General features: G+C 39.7%; 1 protein-coding gene across 2 annotated transcripts in view; it reads right to left on the bottom strand.

The window, feature by feature from the left end:
* Positions 1–15,688, bottom strand: part of LOC105473071 (UDP glycosyltransferase family 3 member A1) — a 44,885-nt gene extending 29,197 nt beyond the window's left edge. Inside the window, exons 1-2 of one of the 2 annotated variants that reach the window (XM_011726685.2) lie at positions 15,255–15,688; positions 12,873–12,974 (exon numbers count right to left, since the gene is read on the bottom strand). In XM_011726685.2, coding sequence (XP_011724987.2) covers positions 12,873–12,974; positions 15,255–15,348 — 196 coding nt within the window. In that variant the 5' untranslated portion in view covers positions 15,349–15,688. The remainder of the gene's footprint in view (positions 1–12,872; positions 12,975–15,254) is intronic. The other variant, XM_011726686.3, reaches the window with a different exon arrangement.
* Positions 15,689–18,516: the final 2,828 nt, after the last annotated feature.

Below are 18,516 nucleotides of genomic sequence, written 5' to 3'. Positions count from 1 at the left end.
AACCATCTTTTCCTCCTAGGCCTCTGGGCCTGTGATGGGAGGGGCTGTTGTAAAGACTGAAGACCTCTGACATGCCCTGGAGACATTTTCCCCACCGTCTTGGGGATTAACACTCGGCTTCTCCTTATTTATGCAATTTCTGCAGCAGCTTGAATTTCTCCTCAGAAAATGGGATTTTATTTTCTATCACATTGTCAGGCCACAAATTTTTTCAACTTTTATACTCCGCTTCCCTTATAAAACTGAATGCTTTTAAAATCACCCAAGTCACATCTTGAATGCTTCGCTGCTTAGAAATTTCTTCCACCAGATACCCTAAATCATCTCCCTGAAGTTCAAAGTTCCACAAATCTCTAGGGCAGGGGCAAAATGCCCCCATCACTTTGCCAAAACATAGCAAGATCCTCATAAGTTCCTCATCTCTATTTGAAACTACCTCAGCCTGGACTTCATTGTCCATATCACTATCATCATTTTTGTCAAAAAAATTCAACAAGTCTCTAGGAAGTTCCAAACTTTTCCACATCTTCCTGTCTCCTTCTGAGCCTTCCAAACTGTTCCAACCTCTGCCTGTTACCCAGTTCCAAAGTCGCTTCCACTTTTTTGGGTGTCTTTACAGCAGCACCCCACTCTACCAGTACCAATTTACTGTATTATTTTGTTTTCATGCTGCTGATAAAGATATACCTAAGACTGGGTAATTTTTAAAGAAAAATATATTTAATGGACTCACAGTTCCATATAGCTGGGGAATGATAGCAGGAGGCAGAAGGCATGTCTTACGTCACAGCAGGCAAGAGAGAGAGAGCTCGTGCAGGGAAACTCCCCTTTCTTAAGACCATCAGATCTCATGTGACTTATTCACTATCACAAGAATAGCACAGGAAAGACCTGCCCTCATGATTTAATTACTTCCCACCAGGTTTCTTCCACAACACATGGGAATTTAAGATGAGATTCTGGTGGGGACACAGTCAAAACATATCACACTGCGCCCAGCTTCTAATTGTATACTTTATATATATGCAGTTTATTATTTATAGGTCAATATTGCTTCTGTAAAATGTTTTAAAAATGAAGAAAAGGAAGTTCAATCTGTGGCCATGAGGAAGTAATAGAGCAGATTTACCTTCCTACTTTAAACAACTAAAAATAAAGAAGATACAATTTATTTTTAAAAAAAAATTGTTTCTAAACACTGCACACCAGTCAGTGCAGAACATTTATTACCGGCTGGAGAACATTTTCATAATAGAGCTCCAGGGCTTCTCCCTGAATGGAGGAGACTGGATTCAGATTTCAGAGAAAACAAGACAGACAGAATTCACAAAACAATACCAGAGGGGAGAGAGCTGCAGAGAGAAAAATCAAGTTGGGATCTTCCAGAGAACAGCTCAGTACATATATGTCAGAACACTACCAAGGTCAGGAATGACTACCAGAAATAATCAGGTAGCATAATACCCAGACATCATACAAGGCCTCTCTCCAAACCCCTACTCATCTTGGATTCAACTCTTGATATTTAGTAAAGATCTAAAGATAAGTTTTCCAAGCAGTTGGAAAAAGTATGGCATTTTGATCATTATCTAACTCCTGTCATTATCTATCCATGGGTTCTGATATTCAGAAGAAAGGCAATTTTACTTTATTAAGTTCCATAAATCTTAACAACATGAAATTATTTTACCTTTTATGACAGATAAAGATGCTGTACATTTCACTCCTCAGGGCTACGGTAAACACCACTTATAGAGAAAGAGAAAAGCCCAGTGGCCAAATTAGAAACCTGAATTGCAATTATAGACTTCCTCATATTAGCTATTGATCTGCTCTCCTACCTAGTTACTAAAAAACTCAAAATTGACCTGCCAGTCAGGATGAGAATTTTCTGGTCAGGAGAAGAAAATCACTGCCCTGAGTGTTTGGAGTCAGCCCATGAAGATCACTGATATAACTTGGGCAGTCACCCAAAAACAATGAGGACCTGTCACTTGGAGAAAAATATACCAGGTAGACAGTGAGGCACAGAAAACTGTCTTAAAGAAAGAAAGAAAAAGAGGCCTTCTGCTTCCAAAATGGTGTCAGAGAATCAAGCTAGCTTCTCTCCCCAATTACAGAAAACCAAAAATAAATATACAGTGCTGAAATTATCACCTGCAATATCCCAGAACTCAAATATGAGAAGGAGACAGTTCCAAGGGCCACAGAAGAGTGAAAAAACTCCAAATAGGCATTAAGAGAACTGAAATTCCATATCTATGATGCCCCTCCCCCATATCTGCCCATCACCAAGCATGTCAAAAATTTTCCCCTGTCTCTCACTTTTACACTGAAAAAAGTGAAGTCGAGGTGGACAACCAACTTCCCCACCATCTTGGGTCCTCTGATAGAAGACCTGTCCCTGCCTCAACCCACAAGAAGCATGAGAGTGTCTGAAAGGAGAAATAGCCTTGAGGACAGAGACAAAGGGAGCCCAGAAACAAAGGGAGGAGGCAGGACTACCATTTCCAACTCTGGATACTCTGCTCTGTAACTCAGTCAAAGGAGATGCCAAATCAGAATGGATGTTCAGTAACACCATGCTGTAAAAGGTCCATTCCACAGGTCTTTTCGACGCAAATCCCTAACCAGCCTCCCTACACTACCAATATATCCCTTTTGGGACTTTCTTGGTTCAGGATGAGTGGCACTCTGACTGTGCTAGAACCAAGGCAAACCTGGGATTAAGGTGCCATCTAGAGCTGAAAAGGAGGCAGCAGCCTAGTGGAAAATAAAAAGCAAGAAAAAAAAAATCAACAGGCAAAGTGCAAAGAATTTCTAACCAAACATATCCAATTGAAACCAAGATAAGACAGACAAAGAAAACTGGAAAAAATAACTAATCCTTCAATGCAAAGACATAGACCTATATCCACAAGAAACAACATGAAATGGAGAATCATGACCTCCCCAGACAGACACAAGAAATCAGTGGCTGACCCTAATAAGATGGCAATATGTAAACTCTCTGACCAAGAATTCAAAAGAGTAGTTTTAAAGAAATTCGTCAATCTCCAAGATAACACAGAAGAGTAATTCAGAAATTTATCAGAGAAATTTAATTTGAAAAACTGAATTAGTCCAGTCACAGTGGCTCACGCATGTAACATCAGCTACTCAGAAGCTGAGGTGGGAGGATTGCTTGAGGGCAGGAGTTCAAGACCAGCCTGGGCAACATAGAGAGACCCCATCTTTAAAAAAAAGAAATCAGCTGGGCACGGAGGCTCGTGCCTGTAATCCCAGCACTTTGGGAAGCCAAGGAGGGTGGATCTCCTGAGGTCAGGAGTTCAAGACCAGTTTGGCCAACATGGTGAAACCCCGTTTCTACTAAAAATACAAAAAAATTTAGCCAGACGTGGTGGTGTGTGCCTGTAGTCCCAGTTACTCGGGGAGCTGAGGCAGGGGAACTGCTTGAACCTGGGAGGTGAAGGTTGCGGTGAGCCGAGATTGCACCACTGCACTCTAGCTTGGGCAACAGAGCGAGACTCCATCTCAAAAAAAAATAAATCAATCAAAAAATAAATTAGTTGGCACAGGCCTATAGTCCCAGCTACTCAGGAAGCTAAGGCAGAGGATCTCTTGAACTCAGAAGTTCAGGGCTGCAATGAGCTATGATTGCAGCACCACTGTACTCCAGCCTGGGTGATAGAGCAAGACCTATCTCTAAAAAATGTTTTAAATGAAATAATAGGAAAAAATCAAACAAATCTTGGCACCAAGAAACACATTTGCTGAACTGAATAATTCATTAGAGATGTTCAACAGCAAGATGGATCAAGTAGAGGAAAGAATCAGTAAGCTCAAAAACAGCCTATTTGAAAATATAAAGTCAGAGGAGAAAAGACAGAAAAAAAGGATGAAATGGAACAAAGATTACTTACAAGGTATATAAAATTACCTCAAAAGACCAAATCTAAAAAGTATTGGTGTTCAAGAGGGAGTTGGGCAAGAGCAAGGGATAGAAATCTTCAAATAAATAGTAACAGAAAACTTTCCAAAACTTGAAAAGGCGATAAATATCCAGGAAAAGGAAGGTCAGGGAACACCAAACAGACCCACATAAAACTACCCCAAGGTATATAATAAATTCTCAAAGATCAAGGACAAAGAGTGGATCCTAAAAGCACCAAGAGAAAAGTGCCAAGTAACATAAAAAAGAGGTATAATTCATCTGAAAACAGACTTCACAATGGAAACCATACATGCCAGGGAGAGTAAAATGACATTTTCAAAGTGCTGAAAGAAGAACACCTGTTACCCAAGAATATTGTATACAGTAAAGCTATCCTTCCAATACGAAAGAGAGACAGAGTATCTCCCAAATAAAAGCTATGAGAATTCACAGCTACTAGATTACCAGATCTGTCTTATAAGAAAGGCTAAAGAGAGCTCTCCAATCTGGGGGAAAAAAAAACAATAACATGCAAAAATAAAATATTTGAAGGTATAAAATCCACTAGTAAAATTAAGTGCATGGATGCAACCAGAATACTCTATACTGTAATTGTGGTGTGAAACCCACTCATTACTCTACTACGAAGCCCAAAAGACAAATCTATTGAAAACAAAATAATAGCCACAGCAACCTATTAATAGATAGGCAATACAAAAGTATACACATTGAGATAGCACAAAGTCAAAATGAGGGAGGGATGAAGTTAAAGTGCAGAGGTCATTTTTCTCTTTTTGATTATTGTTTGTATTCTGTTCTTTGTGACCTAAGTTATCATTTATTTAAAATAATTTGTTATGTCTATAAGATATTTTAGAAGCCTCATGGCAACCACAATACAAAAATTTATAATAGGATTCATTAAAAATAAAAAGCAATGAATTAAACATGCTGCCAGAGGAAACAACTTACCCACAAATAAAGACAGAATGGAAGAAAGAAAGGAGTTACAAAACAACCAGAAAACAAGCAACAAAAAGTAATTATATATCAAAAAAAAAAAGTACTGAATATAAATGGACTCAATTATCCAATTAAAAGGCATATAGCTGAATGGAGAAAGAAACAAGACTCAACTATATGCTACATTTTAAAAAAAAACACTATACCCATAAAGACACAGTAGAGTAAAAGTGAAGGGATGGGAAAAGATATGCCATGCAACTGGAAACCAAAAACGAGCAGGAATACTATACTTACATATCAGATTAGATAGAATATGGCCGGGCGCGGTGGCTCACGCCGGTAATCCCAGCACTTTGGGAGGCAGAGGCAGGCAGATTACCTGAGGTCAGGAGTACGAGACCAGCCTGGCCAACATGGAGAAACCTCGTTTCTACCAAAAATACAAAAATTAGCTGGGTGTGGTGGCACATGTCTGTAATCCCAGCTACTTGGGAGGCTGAGGCAGAAGAATAGCTTGAGGCCGGGAGACAGAGGTTGCAGTGAGCTAAGATTGTGCCATTGCACTCCAGCCTGGCTGACAGAGCAAGACTCTGTCAAAAAAAAAAAAAAAAAGAATACAAATAAAAGACTGTAAAAAGAGACAAAGAAGGTCTCTATAGAATGATTAAAGGGTCAGTTCAGCAAAAAGATAATAACAATTTTACATATCTGTGCACTTCATACCAGAGCTCCCAAGTATACAAAGCAAACATAAATAGATCTAAAGAGAGAGATAGAGTGCAATACTATAATAGTAGGGAACTTCAACATCCCACTTTCAGTAACGGACAGATTATCTAGACAGAAAGTCAACAAAGAAACACTGGAGTTAAGTTGATAGTAATAAATGCCTATACTAAAATGTTCAAAAGGCTTCATATAAACAATCTAATGATACACTTCAAGGAACTCTAAAAACAAGAACCAAAAAAAAAAAAATCAAAATTAGTAGAAAGAAAAAAGTAAAAACATCAGAGCAGAAATAAGTGAAATTGAGACTAAAACAAAGACACAAGATCAATGAAGCAAAAAGTTGACTTTTTAAAAGAATAAACAAAATCAACAAATCTTTAGCCAGATGATATGGTGTGGCTGTGTTCCCATCCAAATCTTATCTCAAGTTGTGATCCTTAGTATTGGAAGAGGGACCTGGTGAGAGATGATTGGATCATGAGGGCAGATTTCCCTCTGGTTGTTCTCATGATAGTGAGTGAGTTCTCACAATATCTTGTTGTTTGAAAGTGTGTACAGCACTTCCTCCTTTGCTCATTTTCCTCTCCTGCTCTACCATGGTAAGACATTCTTGCTTCCCCTTTGCCTTCTGCTGTATGTAAAAGTAAGTTCCCTGAGGCCTCCCAGCCATGCTTCCTGTGCAGTCTGTGGAATTGTGAGTCAATTATACCTCTTTTCTTCATAAATTACCCATCTCAGGTAGTTCTTCATAGCAGTGTGGAAATAGATTAATACAGATAATTGGTACCAGAGAAGTGAGGCATTGCTATAAAGATACCTAAAAACGTAGAAATGACTTTGCAACTGGGTAATAGGCAGAGGTTGGAACAGTTTGGAGGGCTCAGAAGGAGACAGGAAGATGTGGAAAAGTTTGGAACTTTCTGGAGACTTGTTGAATGATTTTGACCAAAATGCTGACAGTGATATGGACAATGAAGTCCAGGCTGAGGTGATCTCAGATGGAAATGAGGAACTTACTGGGAAATGAAGCAAAGGTCACTCTTGCTATGCTTTAGCAAAGAAACTAGTGGCATTGTGACCTTGCTCTAGAGATTTGTGAAACTTTGAACTTGAGAGAGATAATTAGGGTATCTGGCTGAAGAAATTTCTAAGCAGCAAAGCATTCAAGACATGGTCTGGCTGCTTCTAAAAGCCCATGTTCATTTGCATAAGCAAAAAGAACTTATATTTCAAAGGGAAATAGAGTATAAACTTTTGAAAAATTTGCAGCCTGATCATGTGGTAGAAAAGAAAAACCCATTTTCTGGGGAGAAATTCAAGCAGCTACCTGCAGAAGCTTGTATAAGTAAAGAGGAGCCAAATGTTAATAACCAAGACAATGGGGAAAATATCTCTAAGGCATGTCAGAGACCTTCATGGCAGCCCCTACAATCACAGGCCCAGAGGCCTAGGAGGGGAAAATGGTTTTGTGAGCTAGGCCCAGGACCCCACTGCTCTGTTCAGCCTGGAGACATGGCACCTCCAGCTGCTCCAGCTCCAGTCATGGCTAAAAGAGGCCCAGGTACAGCTAAGGTCATTGCTTCAGAGGGTGCAAGCACCAAGACTTGGTGGTTTCCATGTGGAGTTAGGCCTGCAGGTATGCAGAAGGCAAGAGTTGAGATTTGGAAGCCTCCATCTAGTTTTCAGAGGACATATGAAAATGCCTTCATGTCTGCTGCAGGGGTGGAGCACTCATGGAGAACGTCTACCAGGGCAGTGCAGAGGAGAAATGTGGGGCTGAAGCCCTCAAACAAAGTCCCCACTGAGGCATTGCCTAGTGGAGCTGTCCTCCAGACCCCAGAATGGTAGAACCACCAACAGCTTGCACCATCCTCCTGGAAAAGCTTTAGGCATTCAACACCAGATCACTAAAGCAGTCATAGGGGCTATACCTTGCAGAGCCACAGGGACAGAGCTGCCCAAGGTCTTGGAAGGCCATCCTTTGCATCAGCATGCCCTGGATGTGAGATATGGAATCAAAGGAAATTATTTTGGCACTTTAAGATTTAATGGCTTCCTTGCTGGGTTTAAGACTTGCATGGGGCCTATACTCCCTTTGTTGAGGACAATTTCTCCCATTTGGAATGGGAGTATTTACCCAATGACTACACTCTCATGGTATCTTGGAAGTAACTGACTTGTTTTAGATTTAAAAGGCTCACAGGCAGAGGGGACTTGTCTTGCTCCAGATGAAACTTTGGACTTGGACTTTTGAATTAAGGCTGGAATGAGTTAAGATTTTGAGGGACTGTTGAAAATGCATGGTTTTGTTTTGAATTATAAGAAGGACATGAGATTTGGAATGGGCCAGGGGTGGAATGACACAGCTTGGCTTTGTGACCCCACCCAACCTCGCCTCAAATTGTGATCCTTAGTGTAGGAGAAGAGGCCTGGTGGGAGGTGATTGGATCATGTGTGCAGATTTCCCCTTGCTGTTCTCGTGACAGTGACTGAGTTCTCATGAGATTTGGATGTTTGAAAGTGTGTAGCACTTCCTGCCTTGCTTTCTTTCTCTCCTACTCCACCATGGTAAGATGTGCTTGCTTTCCCTTCACCTTCTGCCACAATTGTAAGTTTCCTGAGGCCTCCCAGCCACACTTCCTATACATCCTGTGGAACTGTGAGTCAATTGCACCTCTTTTCTTCATAAATTACCCAGTCTCAAGTAGTTCTTTACAGCAATGTGAAAACAGACTAATACACCAGACTAAAAAATAAAAAGAAGATCAAAAAAATAAAATCAGAAACAGAAAAAAAGATATAACAACTGAGACCACAGAAATACAAAGTATCATTAAAAGTCTCTATATTATTACAAACAACAATATGCCAACAAATTGGAAAACCTAGAAGAAAAGGATAAATTCCAAGGCACATAAAACCTACCAAGACTGAGCTATGAAGAAATAGAAAACCTCAACAAACTTATGATGAAGAATGAGATCAAAGCCATAATAAAGAGTCTCTCATTAAAGAAAAGCCCAGGACCTGATGAATTCACTGATGAATTCTATCAAACATCCAAATAACTAATTCCTATTCTACTCAAAGACTTCAAAACAATTAAAGATCAGGGACTATTTTCAAACTCATTCTATAGGACCAGCCATACTCTGATACCAAAATCAGACCGGGGCATAATAAGGAAAAAAAAAAAAAAACTATAGGCCAATATAACAGATGAAGATAGATGCAAAATCCTCAACAAAATACTAGCAAATCAAATTCAACAACACATTAAAAAGATCATTCACCATGATCAAGTGAGATTTATCCCAAGGATGCAAGGGTAGTTCAACATATGCAAATCAACAAACATGATACATCACATTAACAGAACCAAGAACAAAAACCATATAATCATTTCAATAGATGCATAAAAGCATTCAGCAAAATCCAACACCTTTTTATGATTTAAAAAAAAAACCCTCAACAAACTAGGTATAGAAGGAACATACCTCAAAATCATAAAGGCTATATATGAGACACCACAACTAACATCATATCAAATAGCGAAAAATTGAAAATAGCTAAGATCTGAAATAAGACAAGGATGCCCACTTCCATTACTTTTATTCAACATCATAGTGGAAGTTCTGGACAGAGAAGTTAGGCAAGAGAAATAAAGACATCCAAATTGGAAAGGAAGTAGTCAAATTAGCCTTGTTCACAGAAAACATGATTTTATACTTAAAAAACTTAGAGACCCCAGCAAAAAACTATTAGAATTCATAAGCAAATTCAGTAAAGTTGCAGGATAAAAAAATCAACATACAAAAATCAGTAGCATTTCCATGTGCCAACAGCAAACAACCTGAAAAAGAGAGCAATAAAGAAATTCCATTTATAATAGCTACAAAAAAATATAAAATACCTAGAAATCAATTTAACAAAAGATGTAAAAGATATATATGGAAAACTGTAAAACTCCACTGAAAGAAATTGAAGAGGACACAAGAAATTGAAAGCTATTCCTTGTTCATGGACTAGAAGAATAAATGTTGTTAAAATGCCAAAACTATCCAAAGCAAACTTACAAATTCAATGCAATTATTATCAAATTATCAACGACATTATTCAGAGAAATAGAAAAAAAATTATAAAATGTATATGGAACCATAAAAGATCCTAAGTAACCAAAGCGATCCTCAGCAAAAAGATTAAAGCCAGAGGCATCAAACTACATGACTTCAAAATACACTGCAAACATATAGTAACCAAATCAGCATGGTCCTGGCATGAAAACAAACACATAGACCAATGGAACAGAAGAGCCTAGATAAAAACTCACACATGTATAGTGACCTTATCTTCAATAAAGATACCAAGAACATACAATGAGGAAAGGACAGTCTTTACAATAAATGATGCTGGAGAAACTGTAAAACTGGATAGATACAAACAATAAAACCCAAACCACTATCTCTCACCATACAAAAAAATAAGGTCAAAGTGGATTTAAAACTTAATTCTAAGATTTAAAACTATGAAACTACTAGAAGAAGACATTGAGGAACTATTCCAAGATATTGGTCTCAGCAAAGACTTTTTTAGTTAGACGTCAAAAGTACAGGCAACCAAAGCCAAAATAGACAAATGGGATTACATTGAGCCAAAAAGCTTCTGCACAGCAAAGGAAACAGTCAACAAAATGAAAAGACAAACCAAAGAATGGAGAAAATATTTGCAAACTATTCATTTCACAATGGATTAATAACCAGAATATATAAGCAGCTCAAACAACTTAATAGCAAATAATTTAGTTAAACATAGGAAAAAGATCTGAATAGACATTTCTCAAAATAACCAACAGGTATATAAGAAAATGTTCAGCATTATTTATCATCAGAAAAATGCAAATCAAAATCACAATGTGATATCATCTCATCACAGTTAAATGGCTTTTATCTGAAAGACAGGGAATAATGAATGCTGACAAGAAAGTCAAGAAAGGGGAACCCTCATACACTGTAAATTAGTACAGCCGCTATGGAAAACTCTACTAAGAATCTCCAAAAAACTAAAGACAGAACTACCATATGATGCAGCAATTCCACTACTGGATATACAATCCAAAAGAAAAAAGTCAGTATGTCGAAGAGATAGCTGCATTCTCAGGTTTATTGCAGCACTGTTTACAATAACCAAAATAAGGCAATCAACCTAAGTGCACATCAGTGGACTAATGGATAAAGAAAACGTGATTTAAATCCACAATGAAATATTATTCAGCTATAGAAAATAATGAAATCCTGTAATTTACAGCAACATGGATTGAATTAGAGGCCATTATATTAAGTGAAATAAGCCAAGCATAGAAAGAGAAATATCCCATGTTCTCATCCATATGTAGCAGCTTACAAAAGTGGATCTTATGAAAGTAAAGAGTAGACCGGTGATTACTAGAGACCAGAAATGGTAGTGTAGAGGGGAGATGGATAGAGGTTGATTAATGAGTACACACCTATAGCTTTACAGAAGAAATAAGATCTTGTGTTTGAAAGATAAGTAGGGTGACTATAGTTTACAATAATTTATTGTATATTTCAAAGTAGCTAGAAGAGAATAATTTGAATGTTTCTAGAATAAAGAAAGAACAAATATTCAAGGTCATGCATATCCCAATTATACTGATTTGATCCTTACAAATTATATAAATGTATTAAGTTATCACATGTACCCTGAAAATATGTACATCTATTATGCAGCAATAAAAAAGTATAAATCTTTTTTAAAAGGAAAAAGAGTCAGAACCTCAAATAATTATGTTCTCCTTTAGGCTGCTATCCTATACTTGATATTTCAGTTATGAATTGGAAAAATATTACATGTGAGCACAAGAAACCTACACTTCTTCAGTATCCCTGAAGTCATTCAGTTATTAAAGTTTTAAATAAGGAAGTGATGGAAACATGTAGTTAACAAATGTTGAAATATTTCAATACACTGATTTGGCTATCAGACTATCAAAAACAACCCAATCAAGTGTTTTTCCTATTTTCAGAGCTCTACCCAAATACGACTGCAAAATAGAAGAAAGAATATTTCATCTCAACCTCAGAACTGTCCAAAGATTGAGGAATACTGAAAGAAACTCCAGAACAACTGAACCCCAACACTTGAACCTAAAGATAAAACTGAACAGATCCATGGATCCACAGAATCATTGTGGATTTTGGTGTGCATGGTCTGTTAAAGTAGTGGGTCTATAGCTTTCAGCAGTTTCTCAAAGGCTATTGGAACCACCAAAATAAGATGACCATATATTACTGCTGAGAAATCAGATTGACTATAAGGCAGATACAAAGGGAAATGTATAAAAAGGATATTCAGTGAACATTCTGAAACTCAATCTAGAGGGTGATCAAGAGTGCATTAAAACTATCTGAACATTAACAAGGCCTAAAGTTTACCTTCAGAATTTTATAATGACTCAGACTTTTTCTCCCAAGATGGTTAATTTTTGATGTTGTTCAAAGTTTCAGAAACCCTCAGAATGAGAAACCCAGAACCTGAAGACCCAGATTCACCCAACTCTGTTATTAATTTCTCATTTGACATTAAACAAATTATTTAAGTTCTCTGGTCCTCCTTCTACGTGTCTGTCAACAGAATTTGATGAGTTTCATTTTAATTACCATTCTTTGGAGGCAATGAGTCAATTAAGAAATTTTGACATCATTATGCACAATTTATGTATAGCTACAAAATTTTCAAGCATATGAGGTCATGTTAATCATATATTCCCATCTCAGTTCATAATTAAGAGGCTCCCTGGGAAATCTTTCATAAGTTTCAAGTCTCTCAAGAATAGAAAGTAACCTGTGGGATAGGAAGAACTTCTATACTTACATAATAAAAGCTTGAAATATGGCAAAATATTTCTGTTCAAAAAAAATTTAAGCCATACTATTGTGTAGTGTTCCTCAAAATTATTAATAATAATGTGTGGAAAGTTGTCTAGAATAGGATGACACTCAGGTAAGTGGTAAAACACAGAAGTATGGCATGTGAAGTCTTAGTCTACAGACCCCAATAAGAATTCCAATACTTAACATGAACACACACCCACACACACATTTATTCATCCCGAAATAAGACTACATTCAAAAAAGATTTTACTATGCAGCTCTATAAAAAGGATATTATCACTTTTTTCTTAGAGTAAAAGAATATAAAAATTAGTTTTTAAAAAAGATACCTGGGATTAAAAGGTTTCCACTCTGAGGAAGCATAGTCACATTATGACCATGCTCTTGAAGAATCTGAGACACCCGGTTCAACAGTAGGTAATGGCTTCCACCTAGAAACAATGCACAATGTCATTCTGTACAGATGAAAATAGAGTTTCTGATGACAATATGGGAGTTGGCAGGAGGGAATGGAAATTCAGCAGAAAAAGTTTAGGGAAGAGGAAAGGTGAACAGTGAGCAGATGGACACAAGCGCTTCCTGTTCCTCAATCTCACTTTGGGTAATGCCTGGCACATGCACCCAAAGCCTTCCTGTCCTATGTGCAGGATCTGTGGCAATCCTCCATCAAAGATTTCCATTTGTGGCTCAAAGTCTCTGTGTCAGTATAATGAGCTTCTCTGTGATTACGCCTGTAAAAGTTGCTCATCTTAAGGTACATACTGCTGTTAATTGGGGCCCTAGAGAGACACTGTCTCCAAAATATAACTGCAATGATAGAAAATACAGCACAGTAGTGTCAACATTAGTATGAAGAGTTCCTAATGAGCAATCAGTCAGAGCTATCTGTCATTCTATTCTGGAAAAGTATGCTACTGTAGCAGACAGAAATATAGAAGTTACAAGGTGAGTCTAAGAAACTGCCATTGGACAGAAGCTACTACTTAGAGCCCAAATCTTTGTGATTCAAATGTATTTGGCAGGAAATTACTCAATTTGGCCAGTATTCAACTTATAATTAAGATATCTGAGGACAACTGTGGAGCCCTTGGGGTGGGCCTACAAGATCCTGGTTGCACCAAAAACTAAGGAATCACTGATTCTAGGAAAACCCTACCACACTAAGGAAAGAGAAGCTTGGTCCTCAAAAGAGGTAAAAATTTTATCACGTTAATATCTTCTCTTAGAAGATCCTTCACTAGAATCTAAGGGTCTCCGCAGCAAAAGAAAAGGAAGATCAGAAGAGAAATTAATGGAAAAATGCCAAGAGTTTGAGGATGGAGGTGGAAGGGGAGTAGAGAAGTACTGTGCAGCTCTCTGAATGACTCGGTTTACTTATACCCAGACGTGAATAGTCTAAAGCAACGAGGGATGTATAAAGTACAAATCTGCAACAGGTCTTGCTCAAATTTTAATCCATGTAAGAACAGGGAATTGGGAAGAAGGGGTCCTCGCAGAAACAGCCATTCATAGTGAGTCTTAAGAGGTCAAATGGCTTTCTGGGGAAAAGACCAGGATTCCAGCCCCTGGATTCAGAAATGACACCAGCTTCCTTTTGGAGTCTGAGGAAGGAGGACGGTGTACTTTCAAGAAGTCAAGAAGCTCTGTTGCAATGGACTAACACGGTTTCTTAGTGATTTTTGAAAATCCTTAGTGAAAAGGGCTTCAGAGCAGAAGTTGTGGTGAGCGTGGTCTTGGGGTAAGAAACCCTAAACAATTCTTCATGGGACATTAGGGAGGCCTCGTGGGCTCTTAAGGAAGGCATCTCACTTCCTGTCCCTCAGTTGCCCTCTCAGAAAACCAAAGTGGACACTAAATCAGATGATCCGTGGTTCCTTCCAGCTCTACAAGCCCTGATTCTCCGTGATCTAAAAGGACTCCATTAGAGCCCACTACGGATTGAAATAAAGTCTTGGGGAGGCTCGATCCTCGGATCGAGCTCATATATAATTCTCTTTCATCTTCTACTTCCTTTGAAATAAAAGTAAAATAAAACTGAGGCCCAAAATGCTGAATTAACAGTTCCATGAATCCCTCAAGAACGGTCAGCGGCACAGGTAAAAGAAGGAGGCTCCAAAAGATCCGAATGACCTGAGTCCTCTCCTCAGCCCTGGGCAGTTCTCCAGGTTTCCCGTGGAGGAAAACACTCCACTGGCCTTGCAGCCATGAAATACCTGCCTGCGCCACCCTGGCTCCGGACGCAGCTTCACAACATTTGCGGTGCTGCCCTCAGGAGCGCCTTTCCCTGGTCTCCAAGAGCCTGAAAACGCTCACCACCGTTTCTACTGGAAGCTACTGCGCACCCCCGCCCCATGGAGCTTAGGGTGAGCCTCTGAAAGTCCCACTGCGCTCTGGAGAAGGCAGCGCAGGAACTCAAGCTCTGGTCCTGGTCTCAAATTTCTGGCCCCAACCCTGCGGGATGGGGAGCGCGTCCTGAACAAGAAGAGAGAGGAAAGGAGAGTCTCTTTTCTTCAAAACTATCTTCCCCACTTCAGCAACAGAGGCCCCTCTCTGCCCCATAGCTGGATGGGCTTCTCCCTCCTCCAGCCGGGTCCGCAAGCCCAGCCTGGAAAATCGCCTGGATGACTCTGATCAAGCGCCGTTCGCTGGAGCCCTGGCAGTGCGGGTATCCGGGACGCGCCTGTCTGGGAATTCTCCGGCCAAGCACTCACCCAGTGTAGATATTGTCAGGATTTTGGCAGCCTCTGAGAGCAGGACCCCAGAGAGAAGGAAGCCCACTAGAAGCAGCACCCGCTGCCCAGCCATGCTCACTTCCACAGAAGCCGCGGATCTCAGCCTGGGCTGCGCGCCCTGCGCCCGGCTAAGGAACTCTGTGCACCTCAGTGCGCCAAAGGCACCGGCTGTGGGCCTAGGAAGACGTAGGAGAGAGGATTCTGCCAATTCTCTTGCCCTTCTGTTCGTTCTCTTTCCCTCTGCCCCTCCTCCCTGGGTGCATGCTCCATGCGTTAATCTGCCCTCACCCTATCAAACTACCTGAAGTCAGTAGGAGGGGGTTGGTAACCTGATCTGTAATCTTTCTCTGCCTGTGTAATCACAGCTGTCCTATCTGGAAAATCCTTACTAAGAGCCAGGAATGACAGGAGCCTCAGTAAACTACGTTAATGAAGGCTCCATCCCCAAGGAAACTGCCTGTCTTTTGTGGAGCTGTCTGAACTTATGGTACTCTACTTCCCTTCCAGCTGCCTCTATTACCTCACAGTGCCATCTCCATGCCCCCATTTTCCCCAGAAACCTGCTGAAAATCTCTAGCTAGTGTCGCAAGCTCAAGATGTCCCTGAGAGCAAATCCTTAAGGGAAACTGATCTACCCTCTCTGAGGGCCTCTTTAGAAGATAACGTTCATGAAGAGGAGCTACTAGTGTTCTAATTCTGGAAGTCACTCTGGGTCTGTACCTGGAGACTGAAATTCAAACACAGAGACTATGATTCTGAATGTGTATCATAAAATAGACCTGGTGATACTTTGATAATCTCCCCAAAGCACAAACTGAGAATAGCTTGTAATTCCACCCCCTTGAAAGGTCAACCCTGGGAAGGACAGGGATCACTATACCAGATATGGTCACCTTTGTACTCTCTATCCTCAAACCAAGACTTCCTTTAGGAAAGGCTTTCAGAGCAATTCTAGATAGGCAGAGAAATCCTTCCATGGATTATATCTACCGGCTGCAATGGGCCCTTGAATTCTGCTTGTCCTATTCCTGCCTTCAGTTTACAAGTATTATATTTTTAATCTGAATTTAAAGCATTACATTTTGTTTAAAGCATTGCATTTGTGCATCCCTCACCTAGACATGTCCATTGTGGAGAGGGAGGAAATGAGAAAGAGAGAGAGTCAGACAGACACATGCACAAACATACACACACCCACACACACACTTACACACACACGGGCTGGGGGAAGGGAAAGGGAGAAGGGGAAAGAGAAGTGTGGCGAGGAAAGGTTTACCGGTCATCACAAGACTCCAGTCCATCTATTCTTATACCTTTTATAATGCATTAGCAAAATAAAGGACTTGCTATCAAGCTCCAAGCTCTTCATTTATTCAGCAATTATTTTGACAGCTAATTATTACACCAGTTATTGTTTGCTTGTCAGACAGATGCTAAACACAATAAGAAATGAAATACATAATATATTCTTGGTAAATGCTACCAAGAGAAAACAAACAAGGAAAGAGATATGAAAGGTCTAGTATGATTTACACCAACTCTAAAATATTACTGGAGTATGAGAGAAAAATGAGCACAATACTTGATGATATTAAGTAGTTACTGTTGCTTTGGAGAAGAATTTTATGTTATTATGAAAGGAAATTAAATTTGGGGACCCCAAACTCATTTGACCAAAGGGAAAGGTCAAGCTTGGAACTGGGTCGCACAAACCTGCCTCTCCCTTTTGGTTCCTAAATGAGATGGCTACAAGATGGAAAGCTACACACCGCCCCCATATGTTGCCCACAAGGAAATTCCTAATGAGCTCTTAAAATTTTGTTGTGGCAATGCAAACTGATAGCTTATTTTTACAGGTGCAGTCACCCCCAGTCCACCACATATAAATGCATATCTGCCCCATTTTGTCTATGTTATCTTATGTAAAAATGCAGATTCCCTGCATTTTTTTCTCTGCTCCATTTGTTTTATGTCATCTTATATAAAAAATGCAGATCGGCTGGCGCAGTGGCTCATGCCTGTAATCCCAGCACTTTGGGAGGCCGAGGTGGGTGGATCACAAAGTCAGGAGATTGAGACTATCCTGGCCAACATGGTGAAACCCTGTCTCTACTAAAAATACAAAAATTAGCTGGGCATGGTGGCACGTGCCTATAACCCCAGCTACTCTGGAGGCTGAGGCAGAAGAATCGCTGGAACCCAGGAGGCAGAGGCTGTAGTGAGCCAAGATCGCGCCACTGCACTCAAGCCTGGTGATAGAGCGAGACTCCGATTCACTGAGCCAGACAAAGGTGTGAATGACTATTTTTCCCTACCCACTCCTTACATGAAAATTGTGTACTTCTCAATATCCTGCCATCTCCCCTTTAAATTTAGAACCCTCAAAATCATCTTTGGAGAAAGGCAAAGACCTATCTCCTGGTGCGCATCCTTAACTTTGGCAAATAAATCTCCTAAAATGATTGAGTATTGTCTCATCATTCTTCTCTATTGACATCTAGTAACCATGGAGGGATCCTGAGTGAAAGTGACCCAGGCTGCAGTCTCTCATCTCTCGGTGTTTGGTACCAGCTTGGGCACCTCATAGCCCAAACCAATAGGACAATTTTCTGAAGTCCAGGACCTCTTTCCTCCAGGGATCCCTGATCTTCCAAAGTTTTTCAGGGATCTAGTGGTCTGAGGTTTATTATTTGCTGTTTAAAAAAAAAAAAAAAAAAAAAAAAAAAAAAAAAAACTCCTTTTTTTTGTGAGAGTTTCCACTCATTTCCATCAAGGAAGGTGAGCCTTTCTGCTTTTGTATCAGCAGAAAGCAGACTTCAGCTTGGATCTCCATCACTAAGTAAAGAATGGGTTTGGGATTCTGCCTTGCAAATTCTTTTAAATGACTAAAATTAGCATCAACAATCAGCTGGTGTTAATTTCCCGCTAACAGAGCACTCAGAAATCATATAATTTGTGTCATTATTGTTAGTTTGGTTAACGATTTTGTTGTTTGTTGCCAGTTTTGTTTGTTGTGTGTGTGTGTGTGTGTGTGTGTGTGTGTGTGTTGGTTCTTTCTCCTATCAGATTTGACCAACTCCAAACCCTCTAGCTCATGAGGGTGGAATTTTCCACTCTGAAAAAGAAATAAGAGCACCTTGCTCCTCTCAGCCTTTTGGGGCATTCTCAGGTGACTGAGAATCATGTGAGGGTGACGGAGAGAAACACCCTCTAAGATGTTCAGTGCCTCTGAATAGGTTTC

This window comes from Macaca nemestrina, chromosome 6 (assembly GCF_043159975.1).
Source record: "Macaca nemestrina isolate mMacNem1 chromosome 6, mMacNem.hap1, whole genome shotgun sequence".
Classification (NCBI taxonomy): Eukaryota; Metazoa; Chordata; class Mammalia; order Primates; family Cercopithecidae; genus Macaca; species Macaca nemestrina.
Note: the sequence above shows the minus strand (reverse complement) of the source record. Positions and strands in the feature narration are given on the sequence as shown.